A 19,417-nucleotide genomic window follows, 5' to 3' on the forward strand; every position below is an offset into this window, starting at 1 on the left:
AATAATAATAATGTGTCAATCCTAAATGCAAACTTTTATGACAAACCTTTTTAACCTCACAAAATAATGTTGTAATTTGAATAGGCTAGTTAAAGCTTCAGTCCTCTATCAATGTCTACATATGTGTACATTATTAAGTGTATGTCACCCTCTTCATGGCAGAACTAGCCCAAAACACAACTGCGCTCGTGATTCTTTTTTTAAATGTGCACAATTCAATTCTTAGAGATTTTGTGTTAATATTACATTATATGATTTATATAATAATTAATAAAAACTATTTAAACATATGGTTTGTATTGTAAAGCACAATTCAATGCTAAAGATCAGGCAAACAGCATCATTTTACTTGCTGGACAATCGTTTGAATTGATTAATTCCAGAGCTTATCCTAACACAGAGTTTGTTTGCTCCATGGATGGGCTAGCAATGCCTCCATTATATGTGTCGACACACATTTTAATCTTTAATGTCATCTTAACTTCAAATCACTAAGGAATTATTTACCTTCAAAGCCCTCCATACCAGATAGACTTAAAGAGTAAACGTACTCGTTTCACACATGTAGAGAAGATGTGAAATGTGAGCTATACAACTTTATTAATTAGAACAGAATCAAATGTCAAAGGTATAACACAAGTCTAGGTTTAGGATGAGCAGTTTTATACCAGGCCATACGGACCCTGCAGTCATACAGTTCGTTCACAAAGCAAAACAAACAAAGGCCTCATTTGTTTTGTGTTGATTTCCAATTGTTAATGCATCTTATACAGCTTGATTGATTGTTGAAACATTTTGCACATGCAAGCTAATCTCACCCAAGGACAAAATGTTTCAATTTTTTTTATGCAAATTATTTTGTAGTTCTTTTTGTCATCATATCGAGGTTCTGTATTCCCACAACCTGTTGCATGGAAATCACTTTCTGTACAGCTGTGTTTTCCTATGCCTGTCATATCATTCATTTGGATATTGATTGTACTGTATGGTGTTTATTTTTTTACATTTGCTTATAACATAGCCCCATGTTAAACCAATACATGTGTTTCACTTTAATCATATCCATAAAAACAGACACTAACGCTGTGTGCTGTATATCCTCCAGCTGTGGCCATCTGAATGAGATTTGATAACAATGTTGTAACTGAATTGTATGAACTGCAAGGAAGTAATGGTTGATTCATTCATTATTTTCAAAATAAAAGCTATCACTCTCAATCACAGCTTGCTGTTGTCGTCCATGGCATTCTGTCTCATTTTTTGTGCTTGTGTGATTTATAATTTTTTTGTTTTCTTGCCGATATATCATTGTCAGTTGATTGGACTTTATTTATTGCGGTGTACTGCCTGCTTCAACTACACGCTTTCATAACATGCAACTGATTTATGTGTTTCAGCCAGTGATCCCTAATCAATGCAATTACTATTGAGTTAGCAGTACTTGGTACTGTCACTAGATGGTGGTACTGCACTGTAGCAGCATTTAACTACTACTACAGCTAACTAACTCCACACAGCAGCTTGAACAGTGTCAGCAGGTAGGTCTCCACTCGACATGGCTCTGTGACGACATGCAGACTGTTTAGGTAGATCAATGTACATGCTTTCAAATGTTGCACGATTCCAGAAGCATAGCAGGGATTTCAGGCACAACCTCACCTACTTCCTAAGTGCATGGAGAGGGAAAACAAGTGTGAACATATACAAATCCAGAAACACGTGTAGAATATAGAAAAGCTGTGTTGTGTAACAAAGCATTTCGGCTTATGGCCTTCATGAGGGGTATAATCATACTCTTTCTTTTAGAAAGGCATTTGTGAGCCAGTTTTTATTAAAGAAATGTATTAAAAAAAATCAGGAACAGCCAAATATCTAGCGCTTCGGAGTGTTCTGTTTGGTCTAAGTCGCAGCAGGGTTCTGACTCAGGGATAGGACTTCTTAAAAGAAATTCTAAAAGTAACAAAACTCTTATGTATTTTTCTTTAAGCCATTATCATGTACAACATGCATAATCTGAATCAGAAATATTTCATTTGTCACACAGCAAATAAAGGTCTATTAAAGGTAGGGTAGGTAATTCACTTCAGAAAACACTTTTTGTTATATTCCATGCTTTGACAATAAATATATACAAATATTTCATCTGTGGAAGCCGTGGCGCTGTAAAAAGCAAGTCCAATTATCTGCCTCGGCCTCGTGCACACATTTATCTCGTGCCCTCATTGGTCATGTGCGCGTCCGTGTGTGTTGGAGGAGGGGCTCTGTAAGGAACTCTGAAGGAAGGGGAAGATTTTGTTCGGTTGTGTACTTTCAACTTCTAGCGCACTCAAGCTGGTTTCTCCATTCTTACCTTTAAATACTCACTCAAAACTTTGAGCTTTAATATTTGATTTTCAAGTGGATTTAATTTTTTGAATTTTATCTTATTTTACTTTAATGTTTACTCTGTCGGTGTCCAGAGTAAAAAGAGAAGTCGTAGGATTGCCCCAAAGAAGGTGAAACCATATATGGTAATTTGGTCCACAGACAACGGAATGTCAATAGTTGGGTTGTGTGTTCTCAAGAACACTAGTGTTCCTTTAAAGTAGAATCTGGGTTCAGTTATGAGGCGCACCGACTATAAAATATAGTATTGCACTGTGTGTCTATTCGTGTGCGTGTGTGTGCGTGTGTGTTTGTTTGTGTGTTACCTTAGGTCCCAGCACCACCTGTCAGGAGGACTCCTGTGCCAACATGGGTGTGTGTATCCAGCAGTGGGAGAACTACACCTGTGACTGCTCCATGACCTCGTACACTGGCACACAGTGCAATGACCGTAAGTGCTGATCTCACTTTGATTATCCATATCAAAATCCCAGACACTAAAAACCAATTGTTGTGCCTCCAATTACTGATCCTCAAAGTAATAGGAAGCTGATTCAGGTCAAATGATTTTATGAGGCATATTTAAAAAAGTCAGGGTTTGCCGTACACACCAGTGCAGGTAGCTCAATCACAAAGAAAGAAACTTGTTATGTCATAAACATAACTGCAGTGCACGCAGGTGAAAGGCCAAATATAACAGGCATGCTGTTGGCACCTGGAGGAATTAAACGCTACAGGGTAAAATTACGTTTTGAGTTTGGTGTCAATATAGGGGGCTGATCCACAGTCTAGGGACTGCAAAAGCAAAGGTTTGCTCAGCTCTGAACTGCAGTGGCAGCCAGTAAAAGAGGCCAGAGATGGGGACCCGGTATGGGCCCCTGTCTGAAGCCTCCTCCAGCGTTCTCCACTAGAGGCACAGGGATGACTGAGCACAGTAGGGGTGGGCAAACTTTTTGGCTCAGGGTCCACTATGAGTTTTAAATTTGACAGATGGGCCGGGCCAGTAGCAGAACGGTAACAAAATATTTAGCTGTCCACTCCTCATTATACACTCGGCACTCAATGTTGACTTTTCTTTTCTTTGGCCCACTCATTGTTACAGATGCAGGTTCAAAGGTGAATTATTGCGTCATTGCGTCATCGTTTGCGTCATGACGTAACCGTTTACGTGCCTTCTTATGACCCACACAGCGTTTTACGTCGCTGATTTTCTCCGCAGCACCGCTCACAAATCAATAGAGGACTGCGTCTTGTAGTTTTTAATTATACGAACCCAGATTAAATTAAATGACTACTTCTCCAACCTTGTACCTTTCTTCAGAGTGCCGTGGTGCATTGTTTATTAATGTGGATCAGCTGCATTACTGCCTGCTGCAGTGCTGCTCGTCTACCGGAGTTTATTCTCCCGTTAATTCGCGGCAGCGGCCGCTGTCAAGTTTTCATTGTCTGACTGTCACACAAGCAGCTGATAAATATCCCCCATCCCCATAAGTGAATGTGTTTTAGTCTGAAAGCTGTTTGGCATCACAACGCTGTTATGGAAGTTTCTCTGGCATTCTACAGGTGATGTTAGCTAATCAGACTATATTGACTACTTGTTGCTATCATATTGTGGCATAAACCGTTTTCTACACGCATATTTTACCCGCGTAGTTTTGGTTATGATTTTACTTGTGATGGCCACATGTAGCTCATGTATTGATTCCATCCAACAACTGCTATAATACAAAACAACAGGAAAACGTCTGCCTCTTCACAATGGTCAATAACAGTGAACGGATGGTTATTAAAGTAAGGTAAAATAAACAGAAACACACTAAGCCTGGTTAGTGTTGCCTGACTTTATATATGTGTGTGGTCGCGCTCTAGTCACTTTGCTCAGCGCTACTGCTTGTTACAACTTGTATTTGCCGTACTCGCCATGAACTGTTATTGCTCAGGTTAATCTCGAACCCCTCCAATGTAAGCGTGACGTATTTGGTTCTTGGATTTTACCGGGTTAGCGAGTGGGGCCAGCTGAGAGAATATACCAGACTCCAGCAAAGGTCAATTGTGTCTAGAGTGCGCCATCTAGTGGGATCAACTGAAATGCCGGGTATTGTAGGAAAAAGGCAAAATTAATGCGGTCTTTACTATAATTTGTACAATCTTGTACCAATATTCGGCGGGCCGGATTCAAAAGCCCAACGGGCTGTATATGGCCCGCGGGCCTTAGTTTGCCCATGCCTGGTATACAGGGAGCTACAGTAATGAAGCGAAAAGGAGTAAAGGAAATAAATGTTTTGTTATGCATTGACACAATGAAGATAAGAAATCTCAATTTCATTATTTTACAGAGCTTTAGGTATAAAAAACTGGCAGCTGTTTGTAACTAAGACGCAGGCTGCACTTCAGAAGGTTAACATCCATGTATTCAGCATAACAAAACATAACTTTGCATCCTTTCTCTAGGTAGCTTGAACTTGAGGCTTGTATCATCATAATTATGTATGTAATGTAGTTTCAAGTGTGATGGGAAACATAGTTGATGCTTGTTGCACATGTATGTATGTCTTAGAATTGCTTCATTGTTTACTGAGAGATTACATTACATTTTGCTGATGCTTTTATCCAAAGCAAGTCACAGTAAATGCATTTAACCATGAAGAAAGAAACTCAAAAGAAAGAATCCTGCAGGTACATAAGCTATCTATAAGCCAAACCGTGTTAGTGCTGCTGCACTGACTTTATATAAGCCAAGTGTGGCATACATAACATCATCTTTCATTTTTGACACCCTATCCGTTTTTTAAAAGTCAGCTTAAGACCTTCCTTTTTGATAAATATTATAGTGTTATAGTCAGCCCCTAGTTTTGCTGCAAGAGGCAGAGAACTGTGGTAATACTCTGTTGATAAGTGAAGGATAATGTGTTTGTTGACTGTCAGCTCGTACATGGGCGCGGGAAGGGGGGTGCTGAGGGCGCTGCAGCACCCCCTAGCGGCAGGCAGGGGGTGCGTAGCTCCCCTGCCTGAATTATTATTTGACGGTTATTGCTGCTCCCGCTGTGCATAATCTGTGTAATATGTAGCCAATAAATTCCACATTGTTGGTAAAATAATATTTTGGCCTGCCCCGAATGTTTTTTCTGTAGCCCCGGACAATTCTACCTCAATAATATAATACATTAACCGTGCTTTACGTGAACCTCATCAAGACACTAGAAAGGACGGCAGGACTGTAATTTCCCGTGTTCAGTGAATGCAACAGAGGCAAGACACCAGACCAATCAGAGAGTTGCATGGAAATAAAAGTGTGCTTGTGTCATTCAAGCTTGCGGCTCTGTGTGTGTGCGGAAATAGCGCATTTAGTGTGTGTGAGAGAGGGGGAGAGAGAGAGGGACCGGTGCCAGCAGCAGGGACCGTGTAATTAGCATCTGGTTAGCTAGCTGCACTAACGGACATATGGAGCTGTTTGTTCCACAACAAGCTGGAGGAGAGCTCTCCTCTCAGACTGAGAGAGAGTCCTTTAGCTCACCTGAGCCTGAGTGTTTAGAAAGTTAACTTTAGTCTAAGTTATCTCAGTGGGTCTCAAACGGTTTGGTTAAAAAATTATTCAAAAGATTATTTCCACGGCACACCTTCATATGATCATTATAGTTATAAAAAAAATAAGAGAATAAAGGAAAAACAGTTATGAAATACTATATGGCAGTAAAACAAGAATACAGTTTGAAAGGGGAGTGATTTGTAAAATATCCATAAAGAAAAAGAACATCTGCTTACAGTTGTGTTTCATCTGGGTGTTGAGAAATGTATCCATAGATCTCTTAATGTTGCTCTCAAAGTGCACCAGATCGATGCTTTTAACTTCAATATTTAAAAATAATCTTCCCGGGGAAGCATCCCCCCGGACCCCCCTAGAGGAGGTGAGGTCCGCTCCCCACTCGTAAAAGATAGCACTTTACCCCTGCCTATATGCCGTGAGCTGATTATCAAGCCTTCATTGTAACAGTCGCGGGTTTACTGTGTGTTTGCGTGTGGGGAGTTTTTTTGTGCATGCTCTATGGTGCCCGTAATAGTGTTCACTGGAGTCCAGCACCTCAGCACCCCCACTCAAAATACCTTCCCGAGCCTCTGAGCTCGTACGTCTCTCTCGGTGGTTGTTGGACTAAGTTTTGCACTTTACTGTTCTGCCTTCCATTAATCAAGTGCAAGAGAGCATACGAGTGAGGTTTAGGGCAGGGGAGACAAACAGCCATGCATCACAGCAGACAGGTCATTTGAACAGCCGATGCTGCATGTGAGTGTTCCTGAGATTAGGGAGCCTCATAATTCCAGAGGACAATGGGGTACCACTTTACAACCGTAAGGGTTACGAATAGTTTGTAATTCATTTATTAATTAGGTCGCGAACACTTTATAAACAGGGCTGGCCCCGCCAAAAAAAGAGCACTGGATCATTTGAAAAAAGGAGCATTTGCGCACCAACAGAGAGAGAGAGAGAGAGAGAGAGAGAGAGAGAGAGAAAAGAGAGAAGAGAGAGAGAGAGAAAAGAGAAGAGAGAGAGATATTTGCGAGTTGCATAAGAATGGTAAGATAGCAGGGTTTCCCACACATAGACTTTACTTGGGCGGGCCGCCCAGGTATATTAACGGCCACCAAAGTATAATTTGCGAGCCATTTAGGTTTATTTTTTGTATCCGTCCGCGATCACGACGGCATCTGCGATCCCTCGCTCTACCCCTCGCTATCGCGTGAAGGGTCTGCTTTATGCGCTCCGCACAGTAACCCCTCTGCGAGGCCTCCCCAGGGCAAAAATGTTATGTGCACCCCTGTTTATAAATCATTAATAAGCTTCTATAAGACATGAGATAAACAGGGTAACTGTGGCTTGCCAAATTGTGAGCCCACATTTATCTGTACTGCTAAGCCTTATATTGGCTACTTAGCTTACTTCTTCTTCTTCATTAGCCAGCATCCTTGGTATCTGTTGCTCACTGAGTTGATTCTCGCTAAGTAGCCAATATAAGGCTTAGTCATCTTCCCCAATAGTGAGCCTGTGTTGATGTATGAAAACTATGTTAGAACTGGTTTATAAATGGTTCTGAATTTTTAATAAAGTGTTTACAACCTAATTAATAACCTAATTATAAACCCTTTATGAATCATTGATAAGGGTAGTCTTATTGTAAAGTGGTACCGACAATGGTTTATGTTAATGTGACACTTGTGACAGGCCTGTTTATTTCTGCTGATGTACTGTCACTGTGCTGCTTCATTTTGCTTTAATGGACTGTTGGTATCAGCAGCCACCTCAGACAGGAACTTTTAAAGCAGAGGACTTTGGCTGATTTTCTACCTTAGACACTGGAGTACTTTTCCCAGGAATAGTTCAGATAGTTCCTGGGATTTTGCGTTCACACCTAAATGATCAGGAACTAGAACTTTTTTGGCAAACCTTTTCACTCCTTTTTAGTCCAGGGACTCTCCTGGGGAGAAAAAGGTTCCAATTTCTGATTGGCTGGGAAAATTGCAAACCACGCCCCGTAAAACTCTGAAAGGTTTTTGTGAAGCCGCCATCTTATTTGCTCCTATTAGCATTATTAGCATTAGCCCAGCACACCAACGGAGAGATAGTAACTTATGGCAACACAAAAGAAAACATGGGAGCGGTGGAGTGATGAGGTGTCGGCGCTTCTGGCGATTTACTCCGGGGACTTCCGGACGGGGAATTCGGGTTGCAGTATACGCCGTGAAGTTGTTTGCGGCCTACCATTAAACCCAAAGCAGAAGAAGAAGTGACGCCAGTGGCTCCCTCAGGGACTTATTCCGGTGTGAACGCGATTTACTAGATAGTTCCAGGAAATAAAAGTTCCGGGAACTATTCCTGGGAAAAGTGCTTGGTGTGAAAGCGCTTCTTGTGACCCATCCAAAGAAATTCCAGACAAACCTACTTTCTTTACCAAAAACAGAGAATATAAATTCAAGATGTGGAAGGATTCCACATGCTGCTCTACAGCTATAAGTAAACATAGTCTTTAATATGTTTTCCTCTCAATCTGGTGTATCTCCATAAACTCTAAGAATAAGTCACTGTTTGATATGCAGAGAGACAATCATGAAGCAATGAACAGAAAACCAAAGAGTGTCCCGACAAGAGAAAACAACACCCTGTATCTTGTTTATATCAGTATTAAAAGGAGCTTACAAGCCTTGCCTTACAAGACTTCTCCCCTCCCCCACATCGACCTCTCTGATTGTGGTGGAAATTCCACACTTAATCACCTTCTGGTAAGAGAAGAACAAATATACAAGCTTAAACCAAAGTTGTGTTATTTAATAAAGAGTTATAGCATTTAACAGAATCAATCATATTTCCAGCTGGAAGGGCAGATAACCTGTACCACTGATGTAGCACAATCATCTGACCCTGTTACAGAGAAAATCAATGTCATGTATACAGATGACAGTGTTTCTCACAGATCTGAAATATAGTTGGAGGGGTGGCGGTAGCGGGGGGGTTAAGGTGACGTGCAACAACATTAACATTAACCTTTCTGTTGGTCGCTTGTTAGCAGACCCTTCACTCGATGGCAGAGCAAACAGGTACAGGCAGGGCCCATAGTGAGAGCCCTATAGTTTAAATCTACTACCCATAAATAAACATATGGACGTGGGTTACTATTTAAAACAAATGGTATCTATTTAGGAACCTATCAATGTGATTTTAAGTAGGGGTGGACCTCAACTCCTGTAGGCATGCTCCCCCGGTAAGACTTTTTTTTAAATGTTGGAGTTAAATGCATCAATCTGGTGCATTTTGAGGGGGAAATAAAGAGACTAGATCTATGGGAACACCTATATGAAACAGAACTGTACAGATGTAGCACTGAATTTCGGACTCCAGCTTACAGCTTCCTGCCTACTACCTGCCAAAGACCAGTATAGAGGAATGTTAAGCCCTCCCACTATTTTCCAAGAGGGCGTTGCCAGATTTTCAATTTCAGGTTTTAACCAGGAGATGGCGCTTCATTCACAAATACAGAAAGACAAGTTTCATGGACTTTCAGTTGTGTTTTGAAGAGCATTTGAACACATCAATATTTTAGATCAACTAAAGTATATCTAATCTTGTAATTCAATAATATATAGTCTTTATATATTAAATAATCATAATGTAAATGTTTACATTACACTTCTTTATTTGTTATGCTCATACTTTAACCTTTACAATCGTTTGCTTTAATATGCAGTATATTTTTGTGTTTGCTTCCTCCTGCTCCCTTTCGGACACATACTGTATGATTTATTATTATTATTAATATGAAGATATTATTAAGATAAGATAAGATGTTACTTTATTGATTGAACATTTTAGTTTAGAATGTGCTGTCCCACGGTAATTCAGAAGGCTCACAGGTCACATTCCGACCATTATTTAAAACAATAGGTGCTTTCACACCGTCTACAGTTTGATTTGTATAGAGGGAGCTCTGTCAGTTTTCGAATTACCCATTTGCTTTCGGGGAGCCCTATTTTTCAGAGCACATCCTGCTACTAAATATGTCACACGCACGCTCTGTTGACTGGCGCAGCAGCGCGGATGCGATCAATTGCTATAAAAACACTCTTCTACTAATACAGACGGTGTCACTATGCCGGCGGATGTGGCCATTGTTGAAGCCTCTTCAGGCTCCGCATCGGCAGGCCTCTCCCTCGGTGTGGAGCTGTCAAACTTGACCCTAACGCCGCTTACAGCCGGCCAACTAAAAGTTGTTTTCCGTTCACGTTGTCATTTTTAGACTCCTTTGCTTCTTTGCTTGTGAATCCAAAAGCTGTGACGCTTGGCTGTTTTCGTTTTGCCATATTTTTTTATTACACAGCCAGAGTTAAAAAAATATCAATATGAACATTTCAAATACCACGCCGGCATCACCGCCATAACCATAGCAACGTAAGTAAGAATGCAGCGCCGCCACGTACAGATGGCAACACCCAGACATATTCACAAATATAAAACAAATATTCAGAAACTGTAATGAACAATAACTATTATTTATTTCAAGAACTGTTATTTACAGAAACTCAACATTTCTAATCTGTTTGACACAAATATGCACGATTGTTTTGGGCTCCCCCTATTTATCTCAAAGTCAGCCTTCAGGGGAGCTCCCTCCCTCTTCGGGGGAGCCAAGCTCCCCCTAGCTCCCCCCCATTTTGAACAGTGTCTGTGGCTGAATGGCCAGCGATTAGGTGCGGCGCATTTATCATAGGTGATCAGAGCTAACTGCCTGCTGTCAGATTTCATTTAAAAAACAGATCTGATTTTAAGACTATTTCTGCGCTCATAAAGAATGATAAGAATAAGAATAATGCGTATTGAACTGGTTTCATTAATTAGTGAGTTTATTTAACACTAGAACCGCCAATCGGGTCAATTTGTGTGATGTGTGTTGTGTGTGTGCAATGTAACTTTTTTTCAATAAAATATTAAAGTCTCCCAGTCCGTGACTTTTCCTGAAAGTGTGTTATGTAGCACCCTATGTTGTTAAAAATTGCATTCTAATAGCGGTATTTGACGGGTTTAGGTAGGCCTATACAAAAACCTCTGGCGGTTCTAGTGTTAATGTAATTAGGTACAGTAGAAGCCCTTTTTTATCAGTAACGAATTTAGCAGTTGAACATAAAAGTCAACTAACTGAGGGTCACTTGCAATTACAGTGTTGTGTCTAACTGTAAGCTTGTCACTCAGAGTAACCTACCGTTAATTTAGCTGCTGGAGAAGAAAGATCAAGGGGGGAGGGGGGCAGAGAGCTGTGGTTGATGGGCCATTAGTTGTGTAAATACACAGCTGAGACCTGCCGTTTCATTCAGACTGTTTAAAAAACTGTAACAACGGACTATTTTTCTTAGCGAATGCATGTCAATTTAAATCAATACATACAACTATTTTTTAAATCAATACATACAACAATTTTTTAAATCAATAAAAACATTTTCTAAATCCATAAAAGCATTTCAATTAATATTGGGAGTCATGTCGTTACTTTGTTGAGAATGTGGCCGTGTAATAAGCGGGATAATTTGCAGCGACTTGTTCCTTATGGGGAAAATAACACCCGTCATGTGTGTGTAGAGGTGTGTGTGGTTAAAACACTTTCATGAAGTGAAGGAATTTCCTTCTATAAAACAGCTGTGGGCAGCAGTGAGTGTCACGGACATGAATTCATAGATCAAGGAAGACTGGTGCACACACTCTCCTGTCCTGCCAGGTGACACGCCCGTTCTAAGCCGTGTCCCTCAGTCACATCCCAAGCATCCCCGAAAAGTGTATTGTGTTGTTACATCTCAGATGTTATGTTTCAGTTGTGCTCTGTCTATGTTCAGTGATGCAAACTTGTCACCTTTCGGCGAATTTCGCCGTTTTGAATCCAAAATAAGTAGTTTGTGTGATTCATGTAGATCTGCAATACAAATATTTTTGGGGTATGGGGGGGGCTGGGACCCGGAGTAATCTGCGGCCGTGAGCTTTTATGTGCCATCATGAAATGCATGGTGTTCTTTTTTTATATATTATAATGAAGTAGGCCTACGAGCTGTGTGCTCGAGTCTTCCTGCCTGTCGGCTCTGCTCATGGATGTATAATAAGGCTCTGCTGCTCCGAGATGATGGTCTAGCTTCAGCAGCTACATTACCTAGGGGTGCGTTCGTTAATATTAACTGTGCGTCCGGAGTCACTGTGGCACAGATTGGACCGCTGGTGAATAGCTGTTAGAACGGGCCGTTCAGGTGTTCAGAGCAGAGCTCCCTGTCTGAGCGGCAGAGGGTGATGTGAACTGAAAAGTTTTTCTGTGGCAATATTATTTAAGGAATCGTTGAGCTAGCTAGCTAGCATACATTGTCACTATCTGCTAACGTTAGCTTTAGCCTTCTATTTCTAATAGTTTTTTTTCATAGGCTATAAACAGAGGTGGTATAAGTATATATTGTACTTGAGTAAAAGTAGAAGTACTCAGATCTTGTACTTGAGTAGTCTTGTACTTGAGTAAAAGTAGAAGTACTCAGATCTTGTACTTGAGTAAAAGTAGAAGTACTCAGATCTTGTACTTGAGTAGTCTTGTACTAGAGTAAAAGTAGCAGTACTGAAATCTTGTACTTGAGTAAAAGTAGAAGCACACAGATCTTGTACTGGAGTAAAAGTAGAAGTACTCAGGTCTTGTACTTGAGTAAAAGTAGAAGTATTCAGATCTTGTACCTGAGTAAAAGTAATAGTCCCAGAGTGTAGGAATACTCTGTTACAGTAAAAGTCCTGCATTCAAAATGTTCCTCAAGTAAAAGTAGAAAAGTATTATCATCAAAATATAGTGAAAGTAGCGACAGTAAAAGTAGTCATTGTGCAGATTGGTCCATTTCAGAATAATATATGTTTTATAATGATTGATCATGAAAGTGTTCTCAAAGCTGGTAAAGGTGCAGCTAGTTTGAATGACTTTGTATACTGCAGGGTAGCTTGTGGATTTACTCCAGGTGGAACTAAAGTCTGAATTAACACTTGATTATATTTCACATCATTCATTCACATCTGTAAAGTAACTAAAGGTATTAAATACATGTAGGGGAGTAGAAGTACACCATTTACCTCTGAACTGTAGTGGAGTAGAAGAACAAAGTAGCAAAACATTGAAATACTTAAATAAAGTACAAGTATTTCAAAATTGTGCCCAAGTATAGTACTTGTTGAGTTTATGAACTTAGTTACTTTACACCATGTGGCTATAAAGATAAAAAGACTTAAGCCTTGCACAGAGTCACGAAAATACATTTTCAAAATGCTCAACAGTGCTGCCAAAATTATAAACTGACTGCTACACAATTTAAAATAAATGCTTTTATACATTTCTGTTAGATGTGACTCTTTGGCGTTTCTGTTATTATTAACACTGCTGCTTTAGTTGTTCTGACTGCTAAAATCCTCTGTCATTCCGTGGGCTGGGGGAGCCGGGGGCTCGGATCCTTGTCACCTTTTTCATACCTGATGAGTTTGCATCCCTGTATGTTGAAAAGCCTCAGTCACCTTAATTCATGTAATAAAAACATCTCAGGTCAGTAACACTCAAAGCTAAATGTGCAATACCATGTTCAGCTATGTTACTATTTATAATGTTATTGTTGTTACATCAGAAGATGTACATATTGGAATGATTTCTTAACTTACAGTAGGCTATTTTTTACAATGTGTGTTGGAAGGATTTATTAAATTACAATGAATATTGTCATTGTTCAAGGCTTTTAGAGAAGGGTGAACTATAAGCCTCAATTACATAAAATGTTATACCTAAAAACATAAAAGCCACAATAAATAAATCACAATTATTGTAGTTATTTTTACCTCCCGTATTGCTTTCAACCCACCAGCTTTTATGGTGTTGTTACGTCACTAACTGTAAGCTTGTCACATACAGTCTATGGTCACTCAGAGTAACCTACTGTTAATTTAGCTGCTGGAGAAGAAAGATCAGGGGGGGAGGGGGGGAGAGAAGTGTGGTTAATGGGCCATTTGTTGTGTAAATACACAGCTGAGAGCTGCCGTTTCATTCAGACTGTTTAAAAAACTGTAACAACGGACTATTTTTCTTAGCGGATGCATGTCAATTTAAATCAATACAGACAACTATTTTTTAAATCAATAAAAACATGTTCTAAATCCATAAAAGCATTTCAATTAATATTGGGAGTCATGTCGTTACTTTGTTGAGAATGTGGCCATGTAATAAGCGGGATAATTTGCAGCGATTTGTTCCTTATCGGGAAAATAACACCCTTAATCCAGATGAGGATCCCTCCGCTACACTTTGGGATCCTGATCGACCGACGAAGCTCCATTAAAATATACATATTTTTGGTGAATTACTGAGTTTAGGCACGTTAATAACGTTTTAATGAAGTTTTATATATATTCATATGTGTCAGTGATTTCATGTCAATTCGGCGAACATAAACATAAATGATCGTGGTGAAGATGATAATTAAATTAGGATTACAAATCGAGAGCCGGGCTGCATTTCCTCCCGTTCGTTTTTTTCGAATAACAAAATTATTTTGTTAAATAACAACATGTTGATGTTTTGTAAATGATTACATGTCTCTTATTTAGCACAGTAGTATGATATCCGTGACATATGGATCTTAACAAAGTTCCGCTGTACATCCAGCATACTGTATCTGACTTTATTTCACATGAGCTCCAGTGTGGAACCCCACTGCACCCCCTGGTGGATCAATGATCCATTGCAGCTGGCTTCATTATAATTACATTTATCTATCACGGGGGCGGTCTCAAGTCAAGCTGGAGGTTTTCCCTTGAGCGAGGGCAGATCACGTACCAATCACGGCCCTCGCGTTTCAAACTGTCTGAAATGAATCGCTACATCTGTAAACATTTCAATAATCATAAAATCATGGACATAACCAATAACATCCCATTTCCCTTATGAAAATTATAGTTGAGTGTGTCTGTGCTCCTGAATCAGCCTCTCCCCCTCTCCCCCTCTCCCTCCTCTCCCCCTGCTCCTCTTTGAGGCAGCAGCAAAGTTTTAGCTCTCAACAAGTTTTAAAAGTATATCTTACCTTTTTTCACCACTTAACTTTTTATTTATTTATTCATGCATATTTTACTAATCACTACCCTCTCAAATGGAAATATGTGTTTACATAAATGGTGACCAAACCATTTGAGACCCACTGAAAACTTAGACTAAGTTAATCTAAACACTCAGTCCTTTACCTCACCTGAGTGGAGGTTATTCCGAGCTTGAATGACAACCAGAGACCAATCGAGGGCTTTGACTTATGATCTGTATGACAGTGGCCATGTAGGCAGGCCACATCATGTAGACAGCCAGTCACCCTGTGTGAGGCAGGCCACATCATGTAGACAGCCAGTCACCCTGTGTGAGGCAGGCCACATCATGTAGACAGCCAGTCACCCTGTGTGAGGCAGACCACACCATGTCGACAGCCAGTCACCCTGTTTGAGGCAGGCCACTTAACAGGCCAGGCCATCGGGAAATCCCCCGGTCCTCCCGATGGCCAGTCCGGGAATGGGTACAGGAGGCATAGAGAGAGGGATCATTGTCCACAAATTAATCGATCGCAGACGTGGTCACGGACGCATAAAAAAAAAATGGAATGGGTCGCGAAATATACTTGGGCGGCCGTTAATATACCGCCCAAGTATGTGTGGGAAACCCTGGATGAGACACAGGAAGGTTGGAAATCCACATTACAGTCCCAACAAGGGCGGGGGGCAGACAGAAGGGGAAGCACAACATGTTAATATTATACATATATATTATACTCTTATAAGGTGTATGCAGATAGTATAAGAAATGTGCAGAATTTGACAGTTTAATGGTGGAGGTATGCACACATATTGATAGATGTCTTGTCTATGTCACTGTTGAGGAACCTGTGACCCAAGTTTTTCATGAATTGCATAACTACACTGTCGTTGTGTATATGATATGTCAATAAGCCTTAGAAAATCTTGAAATCTTGACAGGGATGTGCAAAATACTCATTATATACAGTCTTTAATTAACTATTAGTAGAGAATAACGAGTAATGAATATACTTTATAGGGATCCTATTAATATCTAATAATAAAAATAATAAAATTCAATAACGTGCTTTAACCACTAGGTGTCCCTTTCTATCGGCTGTGCACCGTTATGGTGTAAATACAGCCTATCTACCAATTGGATCAAATATAAAAGTCAGCCGAATTAGTGTTGATACTGCGAAGAGACGTATTGTGTGAAAAGAAATGTAAGATGTTGTTTAATTGCTGATATATTTATGATCCACATCACGTTTTCAGTTTTGGCGGCAGTTCTTCCTGTTTGTCTAGAAGTCTTCTCATCAGGGCTCTATAAATACAGAACTACGGCAGATATGTAATATTTAATGCAGCCGAACCGTGTATTACAATGCCGTTATGTGATGACTTTCAAAGAGAAAAGCAAGAACACTCGGAATAAAGTATTATTTTATTTTTTAAAGATGTTTTGGGATTTCACATCGCATAAACACCATCTCCCAACGTGCATTGCGGCTAAACCATCCAATTACCGAGCTGAGGATCTTGCCTACGTCTGTTTCCGGTATTGCTTATGACGATGTGATGTGAGATGTGAGACTGGGTTGGAGAATTGCACAGCTATCTATGCCACCATTTTAGATGCAGATTTTATTAAACTAATACGTTTGCGCTGTGGACCAACACTATAAATTGACGGGGAAGGGGGTAACAATAAAGATAACACCATTAAACAGTTACACAACATAACAGAAATAATATGGATAGCAGCGTCCCTATAGCAACCACCTTGGTAACAATGAACACGTTGTATGTACACAATTTCCTGAAGTAATATTCGTAATAACTAGCAAACTAAAGATCATGTACATCCACTGCACACATAATCTGAAATAACAACTCATATTTCTCGCATCAAATGACATCAAAATGCAATTTAATGGCCAAACTAACCTTAAAACAGGCATTTTCCACCGAGAATCAAACGAACGTTTGCCATGTTTTTTTTTTCTGCACATAAAGATCACGTGACATAGACGCCAGCCATTGGAAATGAATGGTGAAAAAAAACGTAGGGATCTTACCATTTCAGAGGCGTTTTTGTAGAAATACTACGTCCCAAGTTGTGGACCAACGGAGTTATTACACGTTTAGATGTGAGACTGGGTTGGATGTGCTCACAGACATCTTCAACATCTTCCGGAGCCAGGCTGTTGTTCCCTCATGCTTCAATCTGGCTTTGTTGGCGCTGTGCATGTGGCTGCCTGTTGCTCCAGCTCCCTGTGTCTTTATTGATTTGTTGTCTTTTTACTACTTTTATTTTCTTAGTTTTTACTTTTTTCTTTGAATATTTATTTTTGTTTTGTAACTAGCTATGGCCACGTTTTGTTTGGAATGTTTCCTGGTCATTCTTCTGTTACTTTTTTTCACTTTTTGTGACGGAGAGCCATGCTCAGAGGAGTGATGGCATTGTTTACTCCCGTGAGCAGCTGATTGTGCTGTTTAGACCTGTGCTGCTGCCCGGAGCGAGGCATGACATCCCGGAGGAGCTTCGGAGCTGGAGCCAAGCGGAAGACGAAGAAGAAGAGGAGATGCAAACCTTCCGTATCGGCCATTATAATGGGGAACGTGAGGGTTTTGGGGAATAAGATGGACGAGCTCGGCGTGTCGACGAAGACGCAGTGGGAATACCGTGAGTGCAGCGTTGTGCGTTTTACGGAGACATGGTTGCACCCGCTCATCCCGGATAACAACACAGATCTCCCCGGCTTTATGAGCGTTCGGGCGGACAGGGACGTTGGTGTAATCCTGGACATGTTACTGTGAAGGAGCGTTTCTGTAGCCCGGACATTGAACTGTTAGCTGTGGGATTACGCCCATTTTATTTACCACGTGAGCTCCATTCCGCCATTGTAGTGGCTGTTTACATTCCTCCTTCTGCGGACGCAGAGGTTGCTGGTGACGTCATTCACTCCTCTGTGGCCAAACAGAGCAAGCTATCTCCTGTTCTCCAACACCTGTAAAACCTGAGCCTGCACCTGGAGACCTGTGGAAGACGTCCCTTGTTGTTCCCGTCCCTAAAAAGACGACTCCTTCTGGGCTCAATGACTCCAGTAGCCCTCACATCTCATGTGATGAAGGTGCTGGAGACACTGGTCTTGTTCCACCTCAGACCGCAGGTGAGATCATTTCTAGACACTCTGCAATTTGCCTACCAGCCTCACCTGGGGGTTGACGATGCTATTATTTACCTGCTGCAGCGTGCTCACTCACTCTTTTCGGATGACTCTGCAGTGGTAGGGTGTATAAGGGATGGACGGGAGGAGGAGTACAGAGCGCTGGTGGGTGATTTTGTGGAGTGGACTGGAAGAAATCATCTGCTTCTGAATGTGGCCAAGACCAGAGAGATGGTCATTGATTTCAGGAGGAAGAGGACACAGCCCCTATGCATTCTGGGAGAGGATGTGGCTGTTGTGGAGGATTACAAATACCTGGGAATGCACTTAGACAACGGACTGAACTGGAGGATCAACACTGACGCTGTGTACAAGAAGGGGATGAGCAGACTCTATTTTCTGAGGAAGCTGAGATCCTTCCACGTGCGCAGCAAGATGCTGGAGATCTTCTAGTCTGTTGTGGCCAGTGCACTCTTCTTTGCTGCGTGCGGTCTGCTGGGGGGGCAGCATAAGAGCCGGTGACACCAGCAGGATCAATAAACTGATCAGGAAAGCTGGGTCTGTCATCGGCATCAAGATGGACCCCTTTGAAGCTGTGGTGGAGAGGAGGACACTTAGGTCCATCATGGATAACCCCCCCCCATCCTCTCCACCTGCAGCTGTACAGACAGATAACCCCACCCATCCTCTCCACCTGCAGCTGTCCTCTATCAGACCACCTGCTTGGGGTGGCTCATTCTGGGATATATCGCTGCGTCCACAAAGCAGAGCTCAGGTGGCAGCTCCGTCATACGCTGCCCCCGAGACGAGGCATCACTCCTCTCCCCCCGTCTACCAATACACTTCTGCAGCATCATTGAAGAGTAGTCATGGTGAGTGGCAAAAATCCTCCAGTTAGTATTCAGTATTTGGCCTTTTGCTCCATTCACTAATAACCCCAGGGTCTCTGTTGCAGTGCATTCACCTGCTGTTACCTATCAGCACAGAGAGGGAACGGCAGGAGTATTTTTGGTGGAATTGCAAAAAGAATAAGAACACTTAGCTATCTCCTTTTTTCATGCCTTATTGGTGCCTAGGCAGGGGTGCACATCACTGGTACGCAGGTACGCATGCGCGGCAAACATCTGAAATGCGTACCGTCACTTGTGTCACAAAGCGCCTTTGCGTACCAACGGACTTGTGATGCTTTTCCAGAAGGCGCTTAGATCACTGGATGACAGAGTCGCTCGCCGTGTGCACAGACGGGGCTGCTGTTAACATCGGTGTGTACAACAGTGCCCCAACCACACACTGGAGAACT

At 41.3% G+C, this 19,417-nt stretch overlaps 2 protein-coding genes across 3 annotated transcripts in view; one reads left to right on the top strand and one right to left on the bottom strand.

Annotated features, from left to right (window-relative positions):
• The window catches only part of nrxn3a (neurexin 3a), a 277,628-nt gene that overhangs the window by 196,296 nt on the left and 61,915 nt on the right, over nucleotides 1–19,417 (top strand). Inside the window, 2 exon segments of the mRNA XM_079692792.1 lie at nucleotides 2,460–2,510; nucleotides 2,608–2,815. Of these exon segments, the coding sequence (XP_079548918.1) occupies nucleotides 2,460–2,510; nucleotides 2,608–2,815 (259 nt within the window).
• LOC307045909 (uncharacterized protein) overlaps nucleotides 1–19,417 on the bottom strand; it is a 600,354-nt gene that overhangs the window by 21,346 nt on the left and 559,591 nt on the right. The window lies entirely within an intron of this gene.

This window comes from Notothenia rossii, assembly GCF_949606895.1.
Source record: "Notothenia rossii genome assembly, chromosome: 7".
Classification (NCBI taxonomy): Eukaryota; Metazoa; Chordata; class Actinopteri; order Perciformes; family Nototheniidae; genus Notothenia; species Notothenia rossii.